Genomic DNA, 26545 nt, shown 5'->3' on the forward strand with positions numbered 1-26545 from the left:
ACTGGAAATATATGATCTCTAAGGCCTTTTAAGATCCCAGAGACTGAATTTTATCTCAACACTGATATGTTTCAAGACAGAGGTCGATGTGTTGTGGTACCCCATGGCGACCCCATTCCATGGGAACTATTTTGACAATACACACATACGTAAGACTCAGTTCCTTTGCATGCGCATCATACTCCTATATTATCTCTACCTTGTGCTCTCTAATTTGCCTTGCTGTGTCATCCCTATCTCAGTTAAGATGCTTTCCCTCTCTTATCATATGCAAGTACATCTGGTCTGTCATTACTCACCTAGCAGTTTTTATTTCTAGTGTTCACTTCCTGCTACTCTTTCATTTTCTTGCATGTGTGTGATTTTTGTTTTTGCACAGAATGGCTCGTCTTCTATTTCTCTTAAATTCCAACATATATTATGTGTAGGTGCAAGCAATCTGCCTATTTCATTTATGCCTTCTGGTAAGTCTTGCCTGAGTGTTTATATATTGAAAGACATCATGTTTTATTATAATTTATCCTTTTTTTTAATTTTAATTGTGTCAGCTTTCCTTGGTTTTGTTGTTGTTGTTTGGTTTGGTTTTTGAGACAGGATCTCACTCTGTTACCCAGGCTGGAGTGCATGGCTTGATCACAGCTCGTTGCAGCCTCGACCTCCTGGGCTCAAGCAATCCTCCTACCTCAGCCTCCCCAGTAGCTGGGACTACAGGCAGGCACTACCACATCTGGCTCATTTTTAAATTTTTATTTTTGTAGAGACAAGGTCTCACTATGTTGCCTAGGCTGGTCTCAAACTCCTGGGCTCGAGCAATCTTTCTGCCTCTGCCTCCCAAAATGCTGACATGATGCGTTTGGTATGCCAGGCCTATTTGCATTTTTAAATGATGTATGTAGATTAGTCATATCATCTATGAAATTCATTTCTTCATTTCTGGATAGAGGAGACATTGCAAAGTGGATGTTGGCTCTCCTAGCATTGAGAACCATTGCTCTGCGATGGGGAAAAAAGGATGTGAGGAACTAACTGCTCCTCCTTTTGCAGACCCAAAGGAGGAAAGGACGAATCCATGTCTACACAGCTGGTAGGTGGACTCGAACCAGGCCCCCTGAATTGTCTAGTCCTGCCCCAACCCCAAATTCGGGGCTTTGTCTTCCATAGCTCGACCTCACAGTAAGTCCAAAGCTGGACGACGCTTGGGGAAAGGAGGTCCAAGCTCTTCATGTCTAACTTCCCCCATGGCGCTTTTGCCATTGATTTAACCGGATCTGGCTCTGCCATTAGGTCAGCAACAGGCTTTGTACTCAGTCGCTCATTGCCTCCCAGGGCCTAGCATGTGTAATAGCAGAGAGCAAAAAGCTTGACTTTCAAGATTAATTTAGTACATTCCCAAAGGGATGTGCGGATGCCAACTCTTCACACACCACCAAACCAAGCAAGAAACCTGAGCACCTCCTAGGATCCCAATGCTTCCATATACAATCTAAGTTTCGCGGGGCAGACGAGAGCCGGCAGAACACCGGGTGGTGTGAGGAAAGGGTCAGGAGGGCGGTGCCTTCCCCAGGCGAACGCGGCAGGTGGAAGGGCATTGCCCTACCGGAAGACGGGAGGAGGGAGTCGGCGACTAGAAGCACCCGCGTGGTGTGCGCGGGTGGGGCGGGGGTTGGAGGGGGAGTTAATGATTTGCCACAGGCTCATTTCGCAACTTAACCAAGAGTCAGCTTCCCGTGACCATGTACCAGCTGAGTCCTCTGGGCCACGCTCCACTTGCCCACTTCCAAGCGGAAGGCCCCCCAGCCTGAGTGCGGCATGATCTCCATCACCGAATGGCAGAGTGAGTGGAGGGAGCGGGGCTGCAATGGGCTATCCAGGCCAGGCTCCGTGCCGGCTCGCTCTCTCTCCCAGCCGGGCTCGCTGTCACTAGGAAACCTACAAGCGTGACCTCTGGAGCCAGGGGCTGGGAGCTGCTGTGCTGGCACCCCAGGGCAGCAGGCAGGGTGGGGTGTGGCTCCCTGCTCTCCAGAGGGTGGGAGTTGCTCAGGGCCCACAGGTAGCCAGAGTTTGGTGCCCAGGGGACCTGGTAGGTTCCCCAGTCACACTGACCCCTTTCCCATCCCGGGTTCTTAGAACTGGGTTGCCGCAAAGGTGGACTCAGGAGGCCTCTGCCCATTCAGACATCATTCCCCACACCATCAAGGTCTCCTGTGGCCCTGGGGGCTTCTTATAAAACACTAAACTCCACTCCCCTGCCCAAACCACCGTACCCTCACTCCTAAACATCCTTCCCCTTCTTTTCGGGGAAGAGGTAGGGAGGAGGTCTTGGAACAGGTCTGCGGCCGTGGGAAGAACCGTGGCTCTGTGGGCTTCGTTTGGGTGAGTTACTTAAAGCCTCTAAGCCTTGGTTTTTCATCTGAGAACTGGTGACAACATTCTTCGGTTCACTCAACAGATTTGTCTCTGCTGTGTGCCCAGCACTGTGTTGGACACAAAGTATCCAACATTAAATGAAACCAACTGCCTGCTTACGTTCTAGAGAGGGGAGACAGGTAATTAACAGAAAGAAGTATGTAGTGTATCAGAAGATGATAAGTCCTCCAGATGAAAATAAAATAAGAGGAGGCTATGGAGTTCAAGGTAGGAGGGGTCGCTATTTTATATAGAGTGGTCAGGGAAGGCTTCACTGAGAAGGTGCCCTTTGTACAGAGATCTGTAGGAAGTGAGAAAGCAAAGCCATACAGCTCTCTGGAGGGGAAATGTTCAGGAAGCAGGGACAGGCAGTGCAAAGGCCCTGAGGCATTAGCATACTTGGTGTGTTTGAAGAACAACAAGGAGGCAGGTGTACCTGGAGCAAAGTGAGGTGTAGGGAGAATCCTAACAGTTTAGGTCAGGGAGGTCACTGAAGGCTCAGGACACTGGAGACTGATAGACCATGGTAATGACCTTGGCTTTATTTACATAAGAAACTATCGGAGGGTTTTGTGCTGTGGTGTGATGCATTCTATTTCTATGTTTAAAAGATCACTCTGGGTGCTGGGTTGAGAATAGGCTGTGAAAGTATGAAGGTAGCAGCAGGGAAGCCAGTTTTTTTGTTTTTTTTTTTTTGTTGTTGTTTGTTTGTTTGTTTGTTTGTTTTGAGACAGACAGAGTCTTACTCTGTCGCTCAGAGCTGGAGTGCAGTAGCAGGATCTCTACTCACGGCAACCTCCACCTCCTGGGTTCAAGTGATTCTCCTGCCTCAGACTCCCAAGTAGCTGGGGTTACAGGCGCCCACCACCACACCCAGCTAAGTTTTGTATTTTTAGTTGAGATGGGGTTTCACCACTTTGACCAGGCTGGTCTTGAACTCCTGATCTCTCAAGTGATCCACCCGCCTCGGCCTCCCAAAGTGCTGGGATTACAGGCGTGAGCCACCATGCCCAGCCAGGGAAGCCAGTCCTGAGTGTGTGAAGGTGGAGGAGACCAAGGTGTTAGCAGGGGATTAGTGGGGTGTGGTCCATGCTGGATCTGCCTTGAGGAAAGTGTTGAGGATTTGCGGATGGATTGGATGTAGGGTGTGAGAGAAAGAGAAGTCAAGAATGCCTTGTATATTTTTTAGCCTGTGCAATGGGAAGGGTTGAGTGGGGGGAAAGCAGGAATTGGGCTTTAGATGTGTTGAGTTGGTTTGTGCTGTTAGACATCCAGGTGAGATGTCAGGTAGGCGGTTGGGTATCTGAGTCTGGAGTTCCAGGTAGAGGCCTGGGCTGGAGACAGAAATGTGGGAATAATCTGCATATTCATGGTCTTTAGGACCACAAGCAACCAAGAGATCACCAAGGGCAGGCACAGTTTCTCACCTCCCCACTACTGACATTTTGGGGCAGGATAATTCTTTGTTGTGGGAGCCTGTCCTGCACATTATAGGATATTAGCAGCATCCCTGGCCTCTACCCACTACATGCCAGTAGCACCCCCACTCCAAGCTGTGACAATAAAAAATGTCTTCAAACATTGTGAAGTGTCCCCTGGGAAACAAATTCCCATCCTGCCCCCCACTCTCCCCCACAATCCCCTCACCCCAGTTGAGAACCATGGACCTGGTGAATAAAAATATAGAGAGAGGTGGGTTGGGTCCTCAGCCCAGTGGCACGCTGACACTTTGTTAAACCAATTAGCCTGCAAGTAAATGTACTCTTGCCAAAAACGATAAGCAAGTCCTGTGAGAGAGAGAAATGAGGGAACCAGATTTAGGTCAGGGAACAGAGTGGACTGGCTTTCCCTGAGCAACTGACATTTCAGTTGAGACCTGAACGATGAGGATGCATTGTCAAGTAACAAGTGAGAGGCAGGGTGTTGCAAACCAGGAAACTGCATGTACCAAGGCCCTGAGCCAAAAGAGCTCACATGGAAGCCATGGAGAACAGTGTGGTTGGAGCATGGCAGGCAAGAGTGACAATGGCAGGAGATAAGGTGGACAGGCAGGCCTGGGCCCCACCAGGCAGGGCCTGTGAGCCGTGGTGTGGATGAGAGAGCTCTGCTGCAGTCTCATTTCAGTGGGCAGCCATGAAGGAGTCTAGGCAGTATGCTAACATGATCAGGTTGTATGTTTTTCAAGACCCTTAAGCGCTGTGTGGAGAAAAACTGGGAGGGCACAGGAATAAAGCAGGAGGCCAAATGGGGGCTGCTGCAGGAGTTCAGGAAAGAGATGATCGTGGCTGGGAATTAGGTGGTAAGAATGGAAAGAAATGGACAGCTTTCAACATGTATCTTGGGAGAAGAAAAGAAAACTTAGCTGCGAATTTCATGGGGGAAGGGTGGGCTTTTGCCTTAAGTGGTGGAGTGGGCGGTGGTGACATGTTTACTCATTTGAGGACAACCAAGGGAGGCGTAAGTTGAAGGAAGGAAGATAAATAACCCAGTCTGGGATTCAAGATTAGCCCAGTTCAAGATGGCTGAGAGAAAACCAGGTAGATATGCCAAGTAAGCAGCTAGATAGGAGTTTCAAAGCCCAAAGAGAGGCATGGACTAGAAAGAGAGACATCAATGTCATCAGCATACAAGGTATGTTTAAAGACATGAGAGGCTGGGTGTGGTGGCTCATGCCTGTAATCTCAGCACTTTGGGAGGCTAAAGTGGGAGGATCGCCTGAGGCCAGGAGTTCAAGACCAGCCTGGGCACACTGCAAAACCCCTGTCTCAACAACAAAAAAATTTAAACCAATTTGAGGCCGGGCGCGGTGGCTCAAGCCTGTAATCCCAGCACTTTGGGAGGCCGAGACGGGCGGATCACGAGGTCAGGAGATCGAGACCATCCTGGCCAACACGGTGAAACCCCGTCTCTACTAAAACAATACAAAAAACTAGCCGGGCGAGGTGGTGGGTGCCTGTAGTCCCAGCTACTCGGGAGGCTGAGGCAGGAGAATGGCGTAAACCCGGGAGGCGTAGCTTGCAGTGAGCTGAGATCCGGCCACTGCACTCCAGCCTGGGCGACAGAGCGAGACTCCGTCTCAAAAAAAAAAAAAAAAAAAAAATTAAAACCAATTTAAAAAAATTAGCTGGGCATGGTGGCCTTGTGCCTGCAGTCCCAGCTACTCAGGAGGCTGAGGTACAAGGATTCCTTGAGCCCAGGAGTTCAAGGCTGCAGTGAGCTATGATCGTGCCATTGCACTCCAGCCTGGGCAACAGAGTGAGACCCCAGTTTTAAGACAAAATTAAAAACAAAATTAAACACACAAGGATACATGTGGAAATAGAATGAGTGAGCTTGGGCACAAGCCCTGTGCAATTCAAATCCCAAGAAGAAGAGAGAGAAGTAGGAGCTGGCAGAGGAGACAGAGAAAGGGCAGTTAGAGCAGTAGGAAGAAAATCAAGAACGTGATGTGCACAACCAAGAGAAAGGCTGTTTCAACACGGGAGTGGTAAGCTCTAACAGATGACGGCTCACACCTGCCCATTGGATCTGGTAACATGGAGGTCATTAATGGCCAAGGCAAGAGCATTACCTGTGGAAGTGGACTGGACTGGGTTGGTTAAAGGCACTTTTTAATTTTTGTTTTGTTTTGTTTTTGTTTTTTGAGTTGGAGTTTTGTTCTTGTTGCCCAGGCTAGAGTGCAATGGCATGATCTTGGCTCACTGCAACCTCTGCCTCCTGAATCTAATCAAGCGATTCTCCTGCCTCAGCCTCCCAAGTAGCTGAGATTGCAGATGCCCGCCAACTCACTGGCTAATGTTTTGTATTTTTGTAGAGACGGGGTTTCACCATGTTGGCCAGGCTGGCCTCGAACTCCTGACCTCAGGTGATCCACCCACCTCGGCATCCCAAAGTGTTGGGATTATAGGTGTAAACCACCGTGCCCACCCAAAAGTCACTTTTTGGAGCTCGAGACTAGGTTCAAATCCTGCTTCTGCCAGATGCTGTGTATCCCCGGGCAAGTGACTTAACCTCTGTTTTTCAGTTTTGTTTGTGAAATGGTGCTAATAGCAGTACCTATGTCACAAGTAGTTATGAAAATTGAATGTGTTAATATACTTAAAGCATATATGTGCCTAGACTGTGCCTGGCACAGTATGTTCATTATACTATCAATCACTATTGTTAATTTTGAAAAGCGAATGAGGCTCTTTCTCTCCTTATTTCCCTCCTTCCTCTTCCTGAACAATTCAGTCTTAAAGCCATTAGGTTTGACACAGAGAAGGGGGTGCTCAGAGTGTGTTAGAACCCCAGCAGGGTGAGAAGAGTGTTCACACTAGGGGTGGCCTGGTGCAAAGTGCCATAGGCAAAGTAGAGTGACGGGCATCCCCTGCAGGGTCAGGGATGGGGTGGTGAGGGCCTGGCAGACACTGCCCTAAGAGTAAAGAAACATGATCAGTGATGGGGCAAATTGACATCGTGCACCACCTACCAGGATGCAGTGAGAAAAACACAGCATCACATCTTGTGTTATTTCTGCCTAAGATGCATAACCTGAATCTAGTTGTGAGGAAACATCCGACAAACCCAAATGGAGGGATGGTACAGAATAAGTGGCCTGAATCTTCAAAAGGGTCAAGTTCATGCCAAGGAAAGACCAAGGAGCTGTTCCAGACAGAAGAATTTAAAGAGACATGATCATTAAATGCCACACAGAATGATGAACTGGAATCTTTTGCTATAAATGATACTACTGGGTGACTGATGAAACTTGAATGGAGTCCGAGGGTTAGAGGATAGTCACATATCAATATTAATTTCCCAATTTTGATGGCTGTATGTTGGCTGTCTAGGAGAACTTTTTGTTTGTTTATTTCAATAGGTTTTTTGGGGAACAGGTGGTTGGTTACATGAATAAGTTCTTTAGGTGATTTCTGAGGTTTTGGTGCACCCATCACCCAAGCAGTGTACACTGTACCCAATGTGTAGTCTTTTATCCCTCAGCCTCCTCCCACCCTTTCCCATGAGTCCCCAAAGTCTATTGTATCATTCTTACGCCTTTGCATCCTCATAGCTTAGCTCCCACTTATGAGTGAAAACATATGATTTTTGCTTTTCCATTCCTGAGTCACTTCACTTAGAATAATGATTTCCAATTCCATCCAGATTGCTGCGAATGCCATTATTTCATTCCTTTTTGTGGCTGAGTAGTAGTTCATTATAGATAGATAGATAGATAGATAGATAGATAGATAGATAGATAGATAGATAGACAGACACACACACATATATATGTATGTATATATATGTGTATATATATGGTTTCATATTTTTGCAATTCTGAACTGTGCTGGTATAAACAGGCATGTGCAAGTATCTTTTTCGTATAATGATTTATTTTCCTCTGGGTAGATACCCAGTAGTGGGATTGCTGGATGAAATGGTAGTTCTACTTTTAGTTCTTTAAGGAATCTCCACACTGTTTTCCATGGTGGTTATTCTAGTTTACATTCCCACCAGCAGTGTAGAAGTGTTCCCTGTTCACCACATCCATGCCAACATTTATTATGTTTTGATGTTTTGATTATGGCCATGCTTGCGGGAGTGAGGTGGTCTCACATTGTGGTTTTGATTTGCATTTCCTTGATCATTAGTGATGTTGGGCATTTTTTCATATGTTTGTTGGCTGTTTGTGTATTTTCTTTTGAGAATTGTCTATTCATGTCCTTAGTGTCCAGGAGAGGTTTTAAAAATCACACCAAAGCATTCAGGGGTGATTAGGTATGAGGTGGCAATTACTTTCAAATGGTTCAAGAAAAATATTCTTTGTACTGTACTTGCAACTTTCCTGCACATTTGTGACTGCTTTAAAAAAAGGAAAAGGAAAAGGGGGGGGAAAGCCGATGATGTTCTGAGACTCGCTGCGCAGCCTGAGGCCAGAAGGACTCATCCACCTGCTCCATGAGATATTATTTCCTTGGAGGTGTAGCTGCTTTCTGGAGCAAGAAAGACATTGAATCTGGCTTTTCTTAAAGCTAGCTACAAAATGGGGAGTCGGGGAAGCCTGGCTTGTCTGTATCAGGTGGTTGTAGGCTCTTCTTGGCAGCAGCTTGGGAGTTGCAGAGTGAGGCGCTAAACAAGGGCACCAGTGCAGCCATCAGTGTCCCTTGGCAGGGAGACCTGAAGCTGGTCTCTGAGGTCTGGGGAGTCTCCACTTCTCCCAGGTGGCGCCTGGAGAGCCAGGCCTCCCTGAAGTTACCTTGGCCTCCCAGCTTTTTTCGGCTGGGTGTAGGCGTGACAGCCCTGACCGCCTCCAGCAGAGGGCGCGCTGCTCAATCTGTCTGTATCTTGGGGACCGTGCCCGGCAGGCACGCCCGTCACTCCTGGGGGCATCTGTATGACATCCCCACCCTTCCGCTCTTTCTGCCATGGTTGCTGCCTGAAAAGAACTTTAGGAGCAACCTCTGACTGGGTAACTTGACTAAAATCGCTAAGCTACTCCAGAAGCAAGAGGCAAAGGTAGGTCTGAAGCTTGTGTGTGAGAAACAGTTTCTGACCCTTTTCTGTGGAGTTTTGTGTCCCACTGAGCGCTGAGAGCACTAAGTGTGGCCCATAAAGAAGGCTGCCCCATCACAGGAAAGTCCTGGAATCGCACCTGCCCTTAAAGAAGAGTGTAGAACAGGTGGAGGAGTGATGACTATGCCAGCCAGCGAATCGCTGCTGCAGAAGAAGAAGGAATAAATAGAATGGACATCACGTGTGAATGTGAGAAACTTATGCTGTTTCTGCAAAATGAGTATGAGGCTGTTCTTAAGTGTGTGCAGGATGAACATATAGATAGTTTAACAAAACAAAATGAAAACCCCATAAAATGTGCACATCGTATTTCCACACAAATACACCTACTGAGCGGGAGGAAAGGGTGTAGAGTCAGAGCTGAAATCAATGACAGATATTTTTATGGCAGGCATAAGCCAACAACAGATATTTTATAACAAGCATAAAAACTTAAAACACTTATCATTCGGGTTAAAGAAAGATGACTGTGGTCTTCCTCCACAATATTCTGACCTACAAGAAATTATCATGGTAATTCAGGTAGATGTAACTCTACATTCTCAATGTGTTGTCTCTGAGGAAGGAAATGTTGACAAAACACAACCTTCATCATGACCCATGGGGTGATATTCTGCTGAGCTGTCCCAGCTTCTAAGAGATTTAATTCAGGCCAGCCGGAGGAGGTAGAAGTAAGAAACAAGCCCAAATCGATCACGAAGGCTTGTCAGGAACACAAGGAATCAGCTTTCAGTAGAAAATAGATTCTGGGCAGCCGGGTGATAAGTTGAGAGAAATTATGTTACACTGGGTCCCAACAAAATCCAGCTTCTGCCAAAAGTGAGATCCAGTAAGACTGGCATGATACCAGACTATGAGTTGAGCAAGGTTTCAGTCTATAATTGGAATGCTAGATCTCATCGTTGGTTTTTTTGTTTTGTTTTGTTTTTGTTTTTGTTTTTGTTTTTGAGATGGAGTTTTGCTCTTGTTGCCCAGTCTGGAGTGCAGTGGTGTAATCTCGGCTCACTGCAACCTCCACCTCCTGGGGTCAAGCAGTTCTCCTGCCTCAGCCTCCCAAGTAGCTGGGACTAGAGATGCATGCCACCATGCCCAGCTAATTTTTGTATTTTTAGTTGAGACGGGGTTTCACCATGTTGGCCAGGCTGACCTTGAGCTCCTGACCTCAAGTGATCCATCCACCTCAGTCTCCCAAAGTGCTGGGATTACAGGTGTGAGCCACTGAGCACCTGGTTTCATCGCTGTATTTTTGATGATTCTTTTAAAGAAGCTCTTTGGCCTTCTTTCTATATTGGAATTGATCCTAATCCTCTTAAAATCTGCCTAGCAACAGATGATGGATTAACTACCCAGAAGATGATCGTGTTGTTTCATTTTCTTTCAGGTGTAAATATAACTCAGCCAGTAAATTTAGTCTCGATAATTTTGTTTTTGTTTTTATAGTTCTGCCTCTAAACACCAGAATAATTTCCCCCCACTTTTAACAATTATTTGCAAAAGCATATTAATAATACCAATTTCATAGAGGTTATGAGAACCAATTCGAACAAGTCCAGTAAAATTTTTGATGAGGGTATTAAGACTGTGAAATGGGGAAAGAACAGTCTTTCCAACAGATAGTGCTGGATATCCACATGCAAAAGATGCAGGTGGACCCTTACCTTATACTAGCTGCATAAAGTAACTCAAAACAGATCAAAGGCCTAAAATAAGAGCTAAAACTACAAAACTCTTAGAAGAAAACATAGGGGAAAACATAACAACACTGGATTTGATAATGATTTCTAAGATATGACTTGAAAAGCACAGGCAACAAAAGAAAAAGAAGACATCAATCAGACTACCTCAAAATTAAAAACTTCAGTGCGTCAAAGGACTCAGTCAACAGAGTGAAAAAGTGACCTACAGAGTAGGAGAAAATATTTGCAAATCATATACCTGATAGTTAATATCCAAAATATATAAAGAACTCCTACAACTCAACAACAAAAGGAACAACCTGTTTAAAAATTAACTAGACAGTTCTCCAAAGAAGATATACACGCAGCTAACAAGCACATGAAAAGATCATTAATCATTAATCATTAGGGAAATGTAAGTCAAAACCACAATGTGATACTACCTTATACCCATTAGCATGCCTGCTATCGAAACAAAATAAAACAAAACAGAAAAAGTATTGGCAAGATGTGGAGAAATTAGAACGCTTGTGTACTGTTGCTGGGAATGTTAAATGGTGCAGTCACAATAGAAAACAAAATGGCAATTCCTCAAAAAATTAAAAATAGAATTACCATGTGATCCAGTATAATTCCATAATTCCACTTTGTGGGGTATATACCCGAAAGGATTGGAAGCAGGATCTTGAAGAGATATTTTCTTACACTCATATTTATGGTAACACTATTTACAATAGGTAAGAGATGGATGGAAGCCACCCAGATGTCCATCAACAGATGAATGGATCAACAAAATGCAGGATACAGATAGCAATGGACCATTTATTCTGTCTTAAAAAGGAAGAAAATTCAGACACACGCTACAACATGAAGGAACCTTAAGAACGTTATGATAAGTGAAATAAGACAGTCACAGAAAGACAAATATTGTATGATTCCACTTATAGGAGGTTCCCAGAGTAGTCAAAAATTCATAGAGAGAGAAAGTAAAATGGTGGTTATTGGAGGCTGGTGGGAGGGGAATGGGGAGCTACTGTTTAATGGGTGTAGAGTTTCAACTTTGCAAGATGAAGAATTCAGGAGATGCGCTTAATACCACTGAACTGTATATTTTAAAATGGTTAGATGGTAAGTTTCGTTTTATGTGCATTTTGCCACAATTTAAAACTTAAAAAGGTAACAATTTGAAAACGAAGCAACAGAATGAGTTTCCATTTATTGACTATCATAGTGGCAAAGATAAGTAAAATTAACAATTCTGAGTGATGGAGAGGGTTAAGGAAAAAAGGAACTGTATGTCCGGTTATTGTATAACTCGTCTTCAGGGGAGCGATCTGAAATATATTTATCAAAATGTCAAAAATGTAGCCCTTGACCAAACGAGGGGGCCTTCATGTCCTGAACTTCTGGGCTATGCTTGCCGGCTCTGATCGAACTCAGCTTCGAAACATGCCCTGAGACGCTTACAAACCTTGGGAATGGAGACTCACTGTCAAACCTTGGGAATGGAGGCTCACTGTCAAACCTTGGGAATGGGGGCTCACTGTCAAACCTTGGGAATGGAGGCTCACTGTCAAACCTTGGGAATGGGGGCTCACTGTCAAACCTTGGGAATGGGGGCTCACTGTCAAACCTTGGGAATGGGGGCTCACTGTCAAACCTTGGGAATGGGGGCTCATTGTCAGTGTGGGTCCAACCTCGGCAGAACTGCCCGAAGCCACTGGGTTGAAATGAGAGTTGGCCAAAGAGTGTGTAGCGGGGCCCACAAGGTGCCTGCTGCAGGAGGGAGGGAGGGAGCACAATGGGAGCAGGTGCAGGCTTGGGTCTTGGGTGTAGGCCCCAGCTGGGAAGAGGAATGCATTCCTAACTTATGACTTCTATTTTCCCAATCCAGTGGGAAATGTCACCACCGGAGAGTGGAGACAGGGCAATTCTGAGGAGAAAGGAGACCGTGTGGAGAGTTGCTCAGGCGGGCCAGCCTCTGGAGAAAGGACCAGGAGAGCTGGGTGGTTTTGAGGCTCTTTGGGGCTGGCGGTCCTGAGTTTTCAGTGGCTCCCTTCTGCGCAGTGTGGACTGGGCTCCAGTGGTTCTCAGTTGCACAAGGCAGGAGCAGAGGAGGCAGATGCTATGTTCAGCCCTGATACTGATGTGGATAATGTGGCTTTTGAGGACAAGAAGAGGCTGAGAGTATAAAGTGGTGAGGGCAGCACCAGCCTCCACACAGGGCTGCGGTGAGGACAGAATGCCACGGTGTACAGAAGTGACAGCACAGTTCCCAGGTGCTAGACAAAGCTTCATGCCACCCTACCTTCCCCTTCCCATCCCACCATCCCCTGAGAGCTTGAAAGGTGAGATTCCTGGATGGAAGTGGAGTCACCCCCACAGAGGGCACCTGTCCTGTGGCAATGGGGGAAGTTTCAGGGTCCCCACCTGCTCCCCAAAGCCCTTTGCTCCACCACCTCCTTGCCCATTGCAGAGATTGGTGCGGGGATCACCGGTTTCGGCATCTTCTTCATCCTCTTTGGAACACTCCTGTACTTTGATTCTGTGCTCCTGGCCTTTGGAAACGTGAGTCCCCCAGCCCTGTGTCCCCACTCCCCTGCCCCAACCTTTCTGAAGTCTCTATTGCCAGGATAGTCCTTAAATAAATCCCTTAAATAAATCCCAAGTTTATTCAGACCATGCCTATCCAGGGGTCAGACATCATCAAGCCTGGGTGGAGGAGGGCACAGGAAATGGATGCAGAGCCTGCGGCACCAAGAATCTGAGGACCTGGATTCTCACACCGAGCTCTGCGGGAGACCCTGGGGGTTCTGAGGGGACTCAGACACTGTCCCTGCCATCTGAATCCCACTCTAGGGCTAGAGATATAACATGATATACATGGCTGGGAGGAAGGCAGGGGCCACGGTAAACACATTTAATATGAAACAAGGGGCTTAGTGGAAAGAGGACACACTGAATTGGAGAAGGGTGGAGAGGAATTTGGAAAGGAAATGGGTGTGGAGGTGAATAAAGCACTTCCAGGGGGGTTGGAACAGCAGGAGAGAAGGTGTGGGGAAGGAGCGGGGAAGCATGGGATATGCTGGAAGAAAACCAGAGAGTTCAATTTGACGACAGCCTGGGCACTCTTAAGGGATCATTAAGAGCCAAGCTGAAGACAGTGATAGGGTATCCATGGGAGGGCCTGGAGGGTTATTCTGTAGGTGGTGGAGCCTCTGAAGGTTCTGTGTGACTTTCAGTATGGCTGCCTAACCTACTTAGGCCTCAATCTTCACTTCTCTGGAATAAAAATCCCACCTGCTTCCATCTTCCCTAGATGGTGTGGTGAGAAACCAAGTCCCATATGAAAAAGTGCTTGGGCTCCAGGGAATTGGGTGGGCAACTAGAAACCATCAAAAGTTTCTCATCCATCCCCCTGCCTCTGTGCAGTCCTGTTCCCAGCCAGCAAGACTTATCAAGGCTCTGGGATTCTGCCACATTGCTGGACGGCCCTCGCTCAGATGGTCTTAAAGAGTTAGCATGTCCTGCCCCTGCCCGCCACCTGGCTCCAGGCCTGTGCCTCCAACTCCTCAGGGGGCTGGTGGGTTTGCTTCACGCTCTCCTCCCTCCCCTACAGCTGCTGTTCCTGACGGGCCTCTCCTTCATCATCGGCTTGAGGAAGACCTTTCGGTTCTTCTTCCAACGGCACAAACTCAAGGGAACCAGCTTCTTCCTGGGGGGTGTGGTTGTCGTGCTCCTACGCTGGCCCCTCCTGGGTATGTTCCTGGAAACCTACGGATTCTTCAGCCTGTTCAAGTGAGTACAAATCCCTATAACCCTGGACAGACCCACCAAAGCATCTGAGTGGGTGAGATCACCCCAGCAGGAAGTGCAGAAGATGGGACTTTATCCTGCAAGAGATGAGAACCATGGACACTTCAGAAAGGCCCCCTAAAGTAGGCTGAAGGGTACTTTGGAGGGATTAGTCCATCCATCAACAAATACTGATAGAGTGCTTACTGTGTTTCCAGCACTGTGCCTGTGTGCAGGGAGCAGACACGAGGCCTGCCCACAAATCCAGCTGGAGAGGAAGGGCAGTGAGCTAACATGTTCCAGGCACGCTCATGATCATCATCTTATTTTATCACAACAACCTACTCTAGGATTATCCTCTACTTCACAGATAAGGAAACCAACGCTCAGAGAAGTTGCCCCCGCCCCGAGGTCTGAAACTAGTATGTGAAAAAGGTCGCCCTTGACCCAGGGGGCTCTGGCTCCTGACCCCTGTGTCATCCCCTGGCCTGACCTGTGTCAGCCCTGGGCTTGGGAAAAGGCAGGGTGGAACTCAGTCATGATGTGTGGCCACTGTCAGGCCTGTAGGCACTCAGAGGGGAGCCCAGGGTAGTGTCGTAGAGGAAGCAGGACTTGAGAGAAGCCTTGAGGGATGGGTAGAGTCTAAGAGAAGACTGGAGGGTACTGAAGGAAAAGGAAGGAAGGGGTCTCAGAGAAAGTGGGGTTGGGAAGGAAGACTTCGTATGTCTACAGGGTAGTGTGGAGAGAATAGGGGTGGGCTGGGGACAGTGGAGACTGGAAGAATGATGGCTTCTACAATCATGGAAAGGAGTGGGGCTCAGGAATCCCTGGGTTCTCATAGGAGCCCCCGTTTGCTGAATGTAGCCCTGAAACCCCCCGATTAGCCTGAACAGCCTAGGCCTCAGAGACTTCAGGAAGTGTGGCTTTAAATTTTCTCACGCATACCTGCCATCTATTTATTCCATATTCAAATATGTCATTTTATGGCTGGGCGCAGTGGCTCACGCCTGTAATCCCACCACTTTGGGAGGCCGAGGCAGGCGGATCACTTGAGGTCAGGAATTCGAGACCAGCCTGGTCAACATGGTGAAACCCTGTTTCTACTAAAAATACCAAAAAAATTAGCTGGGCTTGGTGGCAAGTGCCTGTAATCCCAGCTACTCAGGAGGCTGAGACACAAGAATCACTTAAATGCAGGGGGCAGAGGTTGCAGTGAGAGAAGATCGCACCATTGCCTCCAGCCTGGGTGGCAGAGCGAGATTCTGTCTCAAAAAAAAATATATATATATATATATATGTATATATATATATATATGTGTGTGTGTGTGTGTGTGTATGTATATATGTATGTCATTTTCAAAGTCACTTATTCAAATTGTCAAATATATAATAAGCACCTACTGCATGCCAAATACAGGGCCAGGTGTGAGGATGTGGCACTGAATGAGGAGAAAGTTCCTACGGAATTTACAGTTTAGTAGGAAGACCCATAAATAAATTCTGACAACAGTTAGCATTTATGGAGGGCTTAGAAAGTGGAGTGGGACAGCAGCAGATTCGATAGTTGAAACTGAAAGTCAGCCTTGACAAAGACACTGTGCAGTAACACAGAAGGGTCAAACAAATTATAGCTATCAGGGACCTCAGAGTGCAGTGAAACCTTGGGAAATTGAGGCCCACGGTAAGGAAATGGCTCAGCCAGAATCCATATTTCAGATCTCCCTTCCCATCCGCCACACACTGGGATCTCTTCTCATGCCAGCCTCGGCACCTCCAGGTCCTGTGAGGGGTCACGCATATGTCCACAGTCAGGCCTTGGCAGGGTGTCTTTGATGAGAGCAGAGTTGCCAAAGGCAGGGGTGGCTGTATGCCTGGGGGAGCCAGGGCACCAGGGAGTATAACGGTGAGCACGGCTTCCAACAGCCGCCCATGCCGAGGGCCCAGGACACCCGGGTCAGGTGGATCTCAGGAAGGTAAGAAAACTTTCGGCCAGAAGAGTAATAATCATGACAGTAACAATAATAAAAATAAGCAATTCCTGACCTTTTCTTTGTACATGGCCTTATGATGTAGACACTGTTATAGTTAGCCACATTTTACGGTTGGAAATTGAGATTCAGAGAAGTTAAGGAATTTGCCCAAGTATATATGGTGCCAGTAAGTGGTAGAGCCAAGATGTGAACCCACGGAGTGTGACCCTAGGGCACTCATTCTTAATCATGTCACTCGACTGCCTCTCGGAACACAGGAGTGCAGAACCAAGCCTGCCCCTGATGCACGGAAGCCAGAGCTTGAACCTTTTGGTGGACGTCAGCCTCCTGCCCTCTATCCTTCGTTCCTGGGCCATCACTGACTCCTCTCTTCTCCCCTCTGCTCCTAGGGGCTTTTTCCCTGTTGTCTTCGGCTTCCTGGGCGATGTCTGCAGCATCCCCTTCCTGGGTGCGGTAAGCAGATGATGCCTGCAGCCCTGCAGGCATGCCCTGGGGAGTGAGGGGGAGCACACGGAAGGGAGCTGGTAAAACTGCTGTCCCAGGGGCAGTGGCCCCTCCCCTGTCTCCCCTCAGACTCCCTAGCCCAGGTTTGGTGCTTTAGGCTCCTCTTCCCCCTACACCTTCTCCATTTGACAAGAGCCCAAGAGGGGAGGGGATCCAGATGCAGTTGTAGCTGAGTGTGGCTGTAGAGGAAGGTAGCTATGAATAGCTTCCTGTTTACAGCCAAAGAAATGAAGATGCAGAGACTCTAGGTGACTCAGTGGGGACATGCCTGAGATTTCTGGGAATCTGGCTAAGTGCGGGCCCCAGGCATGGAGAGAATGTATGACAGCCGATGACAGCAGGAAAAGCTGTCCTGTAGGTGACAGATTTTGTCCTCTCTTGGGGATAGACACAGCCAGTGGTAACCAGCCCCTGCCCCTCCTCATCCCTTTCTCTGAAGCACCTGGCAGAATGTGAGCTCTCTGAGGACCCCAGGGAGACCCTACAGCCAGCACCCCACCACAACCACCAGCTGGACACAGCCCCTGCAGCCCCTCTCGTATCTGTGCCTGGCATAGCTCCTGGCTCTCAAGGCCAGCTCTGTAATAACTAGATATTGCATCTGCTCTCTACCCTTTGTCCAGAGTAATGATTCTTGGCTCCCACAGCTGTTCCGGAGACTTCAAGGCACTAGCTCGATGGTCTGAACAACAGAGATGAGCTCCTTGAACTTGGATCATTGGTTGAGGGGGCTGGAGAGAGAATGGGAACCACCCCCTCAGTCCCCCGCACTGACTCACTCCCAGTCATATCTGGACCTCCCCAAGTCCAGATGGAAGGATGGAGCTGAGCAACTGACGTCAAATCCCCAAGTCAACTCAAGAGGCTGCCAGGAAGCAGAGACGCAGAGCCCCAAGGAGACTGGGCTGGGGCTGGCATCACACCCTCACTATATATTTACAGGAGGAAAAGTGAAGATTAAATTCCCAAGCTGTGCATGTGTCTAGGGCTCAAAGTTGGTGTCTTTGGCTGGGCACGGTGGCTCACACCTATAATCCCAGACCTTTGGGAGGCTGAGGTGGGCAGATCACCTGAGGTCAGGACTTCGAGACCAGCCTGGCCAAGATGGTGAAACCCCATCTCTACTAAAAATACAAAAATTAGCCAGGTGTGGTGGCAGGTGCCTGTAGTTCCAGCTACTCAAAAGGCTGAGGCAGGAGGATTGCTTGAACTGGAGAGGTAGAAGTTGAAGTGAGCTGAGATCGCGCCACTGCGTTCCAGCCTGGGCAACAGAGCCCGACTCCATCTCAAAAAAAAGTTAGCGTCTTCAGCCCATTAAGTCCACCTCCTGCTTCAGGGCAGGCCAACGTACACATCATCCCCATAGCGAAGTTTTGGTCTATGATGGTCAGTGCTGTCCTCATAGGCTATCATTTCTGTCCTGGTGTTTAACAGCCCTAATGGGTGTGATAATAATACGTTTGCAAGCCCTGTTAACAGTAAGCACCAGACAAGTGAGGGGTGCTAACCTGCAGACTGCCAGCATGCTTCTCCAGCATTAGGGAACAACCAGGTCGAGCTTGTGCTGGGAGAGCGTCCTGTCTGAGGGTAGAGACATAGCCCCTGCCTTCAGAGACTCCCAGCCTGAGAGAAGAAACAGTCCCTGCCCTGGAGAGCCCCTTGTCCAAGGGTATAGAGAGTTCTTGCAGGCTCAAGAAAGAGACAAAAGTCACTTGCGATGCATGCAGTTAGCAAATATCTATTGAGGGCCCTCTCTGTATGTGCCCAGCAATGGAGTGGGTGCTGAGGGTACAGGGGGAAGGGGGCCTGTCCCTGTCCTCAAAGTACTGTACCTGAGCAGTCACAAAATGATACGGTGGTGGGTGCCATGAGACAAGGAAGTGGGGCCCCCAAGCAGGCTGGCTGGATGTACTGCCACCTGGAAGTCCCCTCTCTGCACCCCTGGCACTTCCCAGGTGCATCCACCTTCTAGAGCTCCCATTTCATCCTCCTTGCTCATAGCTGGCTGCTTACCTAAGGTCTCTGACCATGCCATAGCGTATTCACCTCAAAACCCTGTGCTGAGGAAGTGCTCAGTAACCAAGGAAAGAAGGAAAGCAGGAAGGAAGAAAAAAGGAGAGAATCTCCGCCACCTCCACCCTGCGCCAGTCACAGGGCCTAGTCTAGGAGCCGCCTGGAGACCCACGCTGACCTGGCTTTAAGGAGTCCCTAGGTCAGCCTGTGCCCTTCTCCTCCCCTCTTCCTGTCCTTTTCTACGTCTAATTCAGACTAGGTGTGTCAGTGGCTCTTGTCAGAGAGGAAACAAGGCATTTCACACTGACACCTCTCCCCGCCCTCCTCAAATAGCTCATTTCCATGTTGTTTGGGGGCAGGATGGGTCCTCTGGGTGGGAAGAGGGTGTGGAGGATGGAAAGAGCCTGTGAGAAGGAGAAAGTCCCGCCTCGGAGGGCTAGGGGGGTGGGGGGGGCGGTGGGAGGAGAGGCTGCCTCCAGTCACAGAGCCCAGAGGCAGAGGCCTGCCAAGGTGCTGTGCTCTCCAGGAGGGTCTGAGGAGGAGGGAGGGGCAGCAGAGTGGGCCTGTACTTAGAGACGTCACCCTGGGCTTTATAAAAGGAATGTGATCAGGGAGCTGGGGAGAGTGAGACTGGGAGCCCAGCCACCCACCCTCTGGACGTTCACCCAGCCAGGTGGTCTCATCACCTCAGAGGCTCTGCCAGACTCCCGCCCAGGCCAGGACTGAGGCAAGGTAGGCACACTGCGGTGTCCACCCTCGGGAAGGGGGTCTGCCCTGACCTGGGGATGCTCCAGAGGGGAGCAGAGAATCCGTTCTAAGACGGACAGATGCTTCCTGGCTGGCAAAGGCAGGGGAGGGAGACACTGATCTTTCCTATTTACCGGCCTGGCCAGATTATCCTGGGATGCCTGGGTGAATACACTGAGTTGCACTTTATTTGTGAAGCTAGCACTCTGGGGATCCTGAGAGCTCTCTCTTGCTGTGGCTGGAATTAGAGACCACAGACACTCGGATGGACCTGGGGAACCCCTCAGGGCTCCCGAGAGCAATGGGGCTCCTCTGAGCAGCTCCCCTAAATTACGGATGGCAAACACAAGCCTCACCAAGGGCACCTACCTACCTACCCACTAAGAACTAGGGGCCACCTCATCCAAAAGCTTTCCAACCATGCCTGGAATTTCTCTGTTACTCACTGGATACAAACCCCCCAGGGTGGAAGGAATCACAAAAATTGTCTACAGCAGGTCGGCCACTCATGGCCCCTTTCCAGATAATTCATTTCTACCACATATATCAAGTGCCCCGATGGGCTGGGCAGTGAACGAAGAGTTGAGGGAATCTGTGTGTATGTGTGTGTGTGTGTGTGTGTGTGTGTGTATGATGTATGTGTATGGGTGTATGTGTATATGTGTGTGATGTGTGTGTGTGCATGTGTGGTGTATGTGTGTGTATGATGTGTGTATGGGTGTATGTGTGTATATGTGTGTGCATGTGTGGTGTGTGGTATATGTGTGTGTATGGGTGTATGAGTGTATATCTGTGTATTGTGTATGTGCATGTGTGGTATGTGTGGGGTGTGTGTGTATGATGTGTATGGATGGATGGATGTGTGTATATATGTGTGTGTATGATGTGTGTATGGGTGTATGTGTGTATATTGTGTGGTATGCATGCACGTGTGTGGTGTGTATGATGTGTGTGTATGGATGTATGTGTGTATATGTGTGTGTATGATGTGTGTGTATGGGTGTATGTGTGTGGTGTGTGTGCATGTGTGATGTGTGTGGTGTGTGTGTGTTTGGGTATAGGTGTGTATGTGTGTGGTGTGTGTGGTGTATGTGTGTGTATGATGTGTGTATATGGGTGTATGCATGTAAATGTGTGTGATGTGTGTGCGCGTGTGTGGTGTGTGTGGTGTGTGTATGATGTGAGTATGGGTGTATGCCTGTATATGTGTGCGGTGTGTGTGTGTGGTGTGTGTATGATGTGTGTATATGGGTGTATGCATGTATATGTATGTGGTGTGTGTGCATGTGTGGTGTGGTGTGCGTGTATGATGTGAGTATGGGTGTATGCATGTATATGTGTGTGGTGTGTGTGTGTATGTGTGTATGCATGTATGTGTGTGTGGTGTGTGTGTGCATGTGTGGTGTGTGTGCTGTATGTGTGTGGTGTGTGTGTGTGTACGTGTGCCGGGGTCAGGCAGAGTTCTCCCATGGCGCACGTGGTAAGTGCATCCACAATGGGAAGGAGGCACTCGGCGGGGAAAGGGGAGCAGGAAGAAAGAGCACCACCCTCCAACCACACAAGCCCACTGCCCTCCTTCCTCGCCCACCACCCTACTTCTGCACAGAGAACCAGAATGCTCCATCTGAAATGTACTTCTACACACATTCCTGTCTGGCTCAGACCCCTCCAGGATGAAGCCCCTGCAGGGCCCCTTCCCCAACCTTGTCACTCGCTTTCTCTCCATGCAAAGCTCCACCCTCTTGTCTAGCTAGAGGGCCTGAAGTTCCCCTTGCACCCAGCCCCTGCCCCTGCTCCAGCACCTTAGCACCGTGCCTCGAACACTTTCTATAAACCTTTCAGCTATTCATGCTCAGAAACAGCTCAGGTGCCACCCCCTGCCAAAAATCTGCCTCGACCCCCTAGGTCAGGTTCCCCTGGTCTCCCATATCCCCTTGTGGATTCACATGCATCCAGTGTGTCATTTACAGTGTTATTTTGAAATGGTCTGCTGATGAGTCAATTTCTCATACTAGACTTGAGATCCTGGGGGCAGCAACTCCGTCTTAGCACACCTGTGCACCCCTAGCACCTAGCACAGCACCAGCACCTAGTCGGTGCTCAAGGAGTGATTTTCAAAACCCAGACCCTGTGCATCCACGGTCTGAAATGCTTTTACGCTCTTCTCTCCAATGAATTAATGCTACCTCTACTCCATGCCCCAGCTCTGGGCCTTAAGGCAAATGCAGAAAGCTGTGGTCTGGGTTTCAACTTGTCACAGAATCAAAATCTGCAAGGATAAGTAAACTTCTGAGCAGGCAGCTGGTGGCCAATCTGATCCAGGGTTCTTATTTTATAGATGGACCAATGATGTCTGGAGATGGGGGTGACTTGCTCACCTTTCACAGGGAATGAAAGCAGAGCTGGGCAAGATTCAAGTACTCCTGATTCCATTTCAGGGTTCTTACTCTTTACTACATGCTTGAGTCCTGCAGGGAGCTGGGTGAGGAATGGGGGGGGGTGGAAGTGGGGGTGCAAGAGCAGGGAGATGCATGGGCCTGAGCCACCATTAGAAGCTGATGGGCACAAATGGTTCTCATCCCCCAGTCCCCCTTCCCCAGGGAGAGTGGCTCCAGGCTGTGAGTGGGGCCAGGACAATCTATTTGCTAGCTGGCAGTGCTCCTGCCTCCCCAGCCTTTTGTCTTTAATCATGTTTGTTGGACAGTCTCAAAGTGTCTGGTGACTTTTTCAAAAAGAAATTAGACTTGGGAGCTGGAAGAGGTGGGGCAGGATGTGTGGGGGGTCGGTGGGGCAGAGCAAGGCAGGGTGATGGGAAATGGTGTGAGGATCAGGGCACATGGCTCCCATCTCAGCAGCCAAAATGATGAGGCCAATTCAATTCATAGCCTCTCAGAGTTCACAAAGAATAGACTTTGGAGATAATTGACCTGATAAATCAAGGAAAGGTTTTTCTTTTCCCTGAATGATAGGGCAATAAGACAATTTAATGACCATCTTCAAAGCTGTGAAGGGCTATGAGAGAGAGCAAGATGATTGCCTCTTTCTTTTTCCTTAGAAAAGAAAAAGAATTAAGTTTCTCTTACAGCAGGAGAGAACAAGGTCAGATTCAGACATATGGATGGGGAGAGTGGAACACAGAAAGTTGTGGATTTGTGCAGAACCCACCATGGAAAGAAGAAGTGCCTGCTGCCAGGCTCCAGAGAGAATGTTGGAACCTCAGAGTCCCCCACTCAGTGCCCTGAAGTCCTTGCTCTACTTCACCCCTCCCCAGTCACTCCTATACATGGCATCTCACCCCACCTTTCTCCAACATTCCTCTCAAGCAACCCTGAGATTCAGAATCCTGGCCATTCTCTGACCTGAGTAGTCTTGCCCCTTCCACCAGATTGGGTCTTTCCTTTTTTCCTTACTTTACTGGCCTCATCTCCTCCAGGAAGCCCTCCCTGATGACCCTCACCTAGCATGAATTCAGCTTTAACTACACTGTGCAAAGAGTCTCAATCCCATTTCACTGATATATTTGTTTAGACTCATCCCTCTACCGGTTGCCTCCCAAGGCAAGAACTTTCCCCTCTCTTGGAGGACTGTCCCTTTTGCACTGGGCTCTACCCTCAGCACCCAGCCCAGATCCCGTGCCTGCCCTAGTCTTTGTTCCCTCTCTCTGTCTCAGCTTCAAGGCATTTCTAGGACCTGCCTCTTCTCACCAAGATGAACTCACTGGTTTCTTGGCAGCTACTGCTTTTCCTCTGTGCCACCCACTTTGGGGAGCCATTAGAAAAGGTGGCCTCTGTGGAGAATTCTAGACCCACAGGTATGTATCCTCCGGGGAAAGGAGTGGAGGGAGCAAGTGAGTTGTTGCAAAATGAGCTTTCCCGTATTTTCCAGCTAGTCGACTGGCGTGAGTTTAACATTGCATTTGGTGGAAATCTAAGCCTGGCACATGCGCAACTCATTGAGGGCTCCCGTTAACCCTGCAAATGAGGGATGCCGTGCCTCTGTGATGGCCTCAGTCCGCCCACCTAGGTTCCAGGGCTTGTTAACCCCTGAGCTCCTTCATGGTTTCCTCACACTGTGTTCTCCACTCTACGTCAGCAACCCCTCTGTGCCGACGCTGAGAAGGAACTTCATAGGCAACCTTCCTTTATCAGTGACCTCAGATTCTTTGTGAAGAATTTGAAGAAAAAAAAAAAACCTAAACGAAAGGACAGATATTTGATACCTATTAACTTTTGGGGACAATGAACTGTCTCCAGGTCATTGGGGAACTGATGAGCTGGAAAATTTGAGACCCACAGAGGTAGACTTCCCCAGAGTCACTCAAACACTGTGGAAACCCAGCAGGTGTCAGAGCTCCCCAGGAGTGTGTCTGGTGAGTGGCACAAGCTAGAACAATACTAGTCCCCAAGTCAGGAGCTGTGGCTTGGCACACTTCCTAGTGTCAGCTTTCTGGGCAAACTAGAACCCATGACTTAGCTTCTCTGGACCTCAGTTCCTCCAGCTATAAAACTTGGGGCATGCCCTCTATACATTTGATGTCATCGTATATGCCCATAAGACCTCCCAGAGCACAGAAGACACGGCCCCGGGTGTTGTTTGCCAAGCGTGTCTCCTATCTTGGGATGAGGCCTTTTTCTGGTTGAAGGAGGCTTCCCCAGACAATAACCCCACACTGCTCAGGGACATAGAGTTGTTGGCTCTTTTTGCCAAAAGGCTTTAGGTGAGGTCACCAACAGCAGTCTGAACAGTGATTTACTGCTGGTCTAGTGTGTGCAACTGGGGAGGAAGCCATCCTCCTCCTATCTCAGCCAGGCCCTGAGCAAGGGCGGAGGGACCTCGCAGGCGACAGCCATTAACTCTGGACCAGGTCCACACTCCTCTTTTCCAGAGTGTGCCAGGGCATGGAGGAGCGGGGCTCAAAGCCAACTCCCACCCTAGCACATCCATTCACACCCATTCACACACCAGACCTCGTTTCCACTAATCTCTTGCTGCAGTGAGCTGGGGTTATTGTCTACTCAGAGCTAGTTGCCCTATTTTACAGCCAAAAAGTACAGTGAACTTAATGAGCCTTGCATGTGAAGTGCCTTCCAAATTAGCCTTGTTAATCCTCAGAATGAAGGAGAGAAGTTATACCCAGGATGGAGGAAGAGAGCCAGTTAAGGTGACCTAGATAATTTTTGTCTCTCATTGAGTCCTTATGTAGCTTATTGTGGGGGGGGGGGGTTGGTCACAATTCTTATCAAAGACCATTGTTGGAACACAGGTGTGTGGGGCCACAATGACTTAGTTCCACTTTCTTGGTTTCTGTTACTACACGTTTTTAGCTTTTATGTATTTAACAAGCAGTTATTGAGGCCCCTACTATGAGCAAGCCACTGTTTCAAGCACTATGAGAGATACAGAGATGAATTAACATGGCCCCACTGCCCAGGCTCCTCACAGCCAGGAAGGGGCCCAGAGCTGGGTGTTCAGCAAATACTTTGGTTTTCTTTATTTCAATGCCCTACCCTGATTGTTTCCTAAAATGAAGTAACGTAATATGAAAGTTATTTAAGATAATTCTGGCAAACATTCTAAATCAAAGCTATGTTGGAAGAGGGAGGCACCTACGGCCTAATCATCCCAGCTAAGATGATTGTGCTGGTTCTGCATGGCATTTAGCCTTCCAAAAGGTCAAAAGGTCAAGGAAGGAAAAGAAGGATAGGATGGGATGTGAGGAGGTGTTGCAAAGCCTTCTTTCCGGACCCTGGCCTCATCTTTCTGTGCTCTCTGTCCTAGGCCAGCAGCTGGAATCCCTGGGCCTCTTGGCCCCCTGGGAGCAGAGCCGGCCGTGCACCGAGAGGAAGCTGGCTGCTACTGCCAGGCTGAGCCGTCGGGGGGGCTCGCTGTCCTCGCCCCCTGAGAGCTCCGGGAACCCCCAGCGGCCCGGCCTGTCCGCCCCCAGCAGCCGCCAGATCCCCGCACCCCAGGGCGCGGTGCTGGTGCAGCGGAAGAAGGACCTGCCGAACTACAACTGGAACTCCTTTGGCCTGCGCTTCGGCAAGCGGGAGGCGGTACCCGGGAGCCACAGCAGAGGCGTTGGTCGGGGCTGAGGGCGCAGGTGCTGGGCAGTGAACTTCAGACCCTAGAGGAGTCAGAGCATGCGGGGCGGGGAGGACACAGGGCAAAGGGAGGGGGCACTGGAGCTTCCAACCTGAGGCAATAAAAGAAATGTTGCATAACTCACCGACGTGTGATCTGTGGCTCATTTTTGCAAGCGCTCTGATGAGGCTGTTCCCCTTCCATCCTCAATGGATGGTTAGCTGGTTTCAAGAGGCCTCTGGTGTCATTAACGTCAGTGCTTCCAATACTAGATGTAATGAAGGAACAGGCAGTTAGTTCTCCAATCCATTGCAGATTGGTACTTAAAAAAAAATTAAAATGGATTACTGAAACTCTGAAAAATTTAAAAACAACAAAAGAAGACCAAATTGGATGCCGCTGGAATGTTTCAGTGATATCAAATTTCTATAAAAATTTCTGGAGATGTCCTCAGAATGCCTAGACTTATCTCCCTGAGGATGGGTAACATTTTGCACAGGGGCATGGCTCACTGCCACACTTTGAGTAGTACTGGAGAATAAGGGTGGCATGGGGGAGATGGACTGATTAAGTACCTTTCCCTTTCCCATGGAAGTTAGGCGGCTTGATCTGGAAGATGATGCCAATCACTACCCTGTCCATTAAAGCTTAAATATCACCCAAGCCCCACAGTCAGACCTCTGCTGGGGTCTTGGATGCGAGGGGCATCCACAGTGGACCAGCTACTCACTCTTCCCCCTCCCCTCCAGGGAGCCAGGTTGGGTCTTTACACATATT

General features: G+C 48.8%; 2 protein-coding genes across 4 annotated transcripts; both read left to right on the top strand.

Moving 5' to 3' along the window:
- The first annotated feature begins 1625 nt into the window (after positions 1–1625).
- GOLT1A (golgi transport 1A) lies at positions 1626–17912 on the top strand. 3 transcript variants are annotated; one of them, XM_010369796.1, is made up of 5 exons: positions 1626–1834; positions 13114–13205; positions 14257–14435; positions 16813–16876; positions 17575–17912. In XM_010369796.1, the coding sequence occupies exons 1-5, from the start codon at positions 1810–1812 to the stop codon at positions 17611–17613; spliced, it is 399 nt and encodes a 132-aa protein (XP_010368098.1). In that variant the 5' UTR covers positions 1626–1809; the 3' UTR covers positions 17614–17912. The 3 variants fall into 3 exon arrangements, with proteins under 3 accessions (XP_010368098.1, XP_010368097.1, XP_010368096.1); XM_010369795.1 differs by having other exon boundaries at positions 17551–17906; XM_010369794.1 differs by lacking the exon at positions 17575–17912 and adding an exon at positions 17367–17522.
- Positions 17913–19565: 1653 nt separating this feature from the next.
- On the top strand, positions 19566–25912 carry KISS1 (KiSS-1 metastasis suppressor). Its single transcript, XM_010369797.2, has 3 exons — positions 19566–19672; positions 23358–23498; positions 25466–25912. The coding sequence occupies exons 2-3, from the start codon at positions 23396–23398 to the stop codon at positions 25777–25779; spliced, it is 417 nt and encodes a 138-aa protein (XP_010368099.1). The 5' UTR covers positions 19566–19672; positions 23358–23395; the 3' UTR covers positions 25780–25912.
- The last annotated feature ends 633 nt before the right edge of the window (positions 25913–26545 follow it).

This window comes from Rhinopithecus roxellana, chromosome 8, assembly GCF_007565055.1.
Source record: "Rhinopithecus roxellana isolate Shanxi Qingling chromosome 8, ASM756505v1, whole genome shotgun sequence".
Taxonomy (NCBI): domain Eukaryota; kingdom Metazoa; phylum Chordata; class Mammalia; order Primates; family Cercopithecidae; genus Rhinopithecus; species Rhinopithecus roxellana.

Excerpts from the sequence above, each read along its gene's own strand:
- GOLT1A (XM_010369794.1), top strand. The coding sequence starts at position 1,810 with ATGATCTCCATCACCGAATGGCAGA. Across the intron at positions 14,436-16,812 it reads GGATTCTTCAGCCTGTTCAA|GGGCTTTTTCCCTGTTGTCT; the intron begins GTGAGTACAAAT and ends CTCTGCTCCTAG. Across the intron at positions 16,877-17,366 it reads GCATCCCCTTCCTGGGTGCG|CACCTGGCAGAATGTGAGCT; the intron begins GTAAGCAGATGA and ends CTTTCTCTGAAG.
- KISS1 (XM_010369797.2), top strand. The coding sequence starts at position 23,396 with ATGAACTCACTGGTTTCTTGGCAGCTACTGCTTTTCCTCTGTGCCACC. Across the intron at positions 23,499-25,465 it reads GGAGAATTCTAGACCCACAG|GCCAGCAGCTGGAATCCCTG; the intron begins GTATGTATCCTC and ends TCTCTGTCCTAG.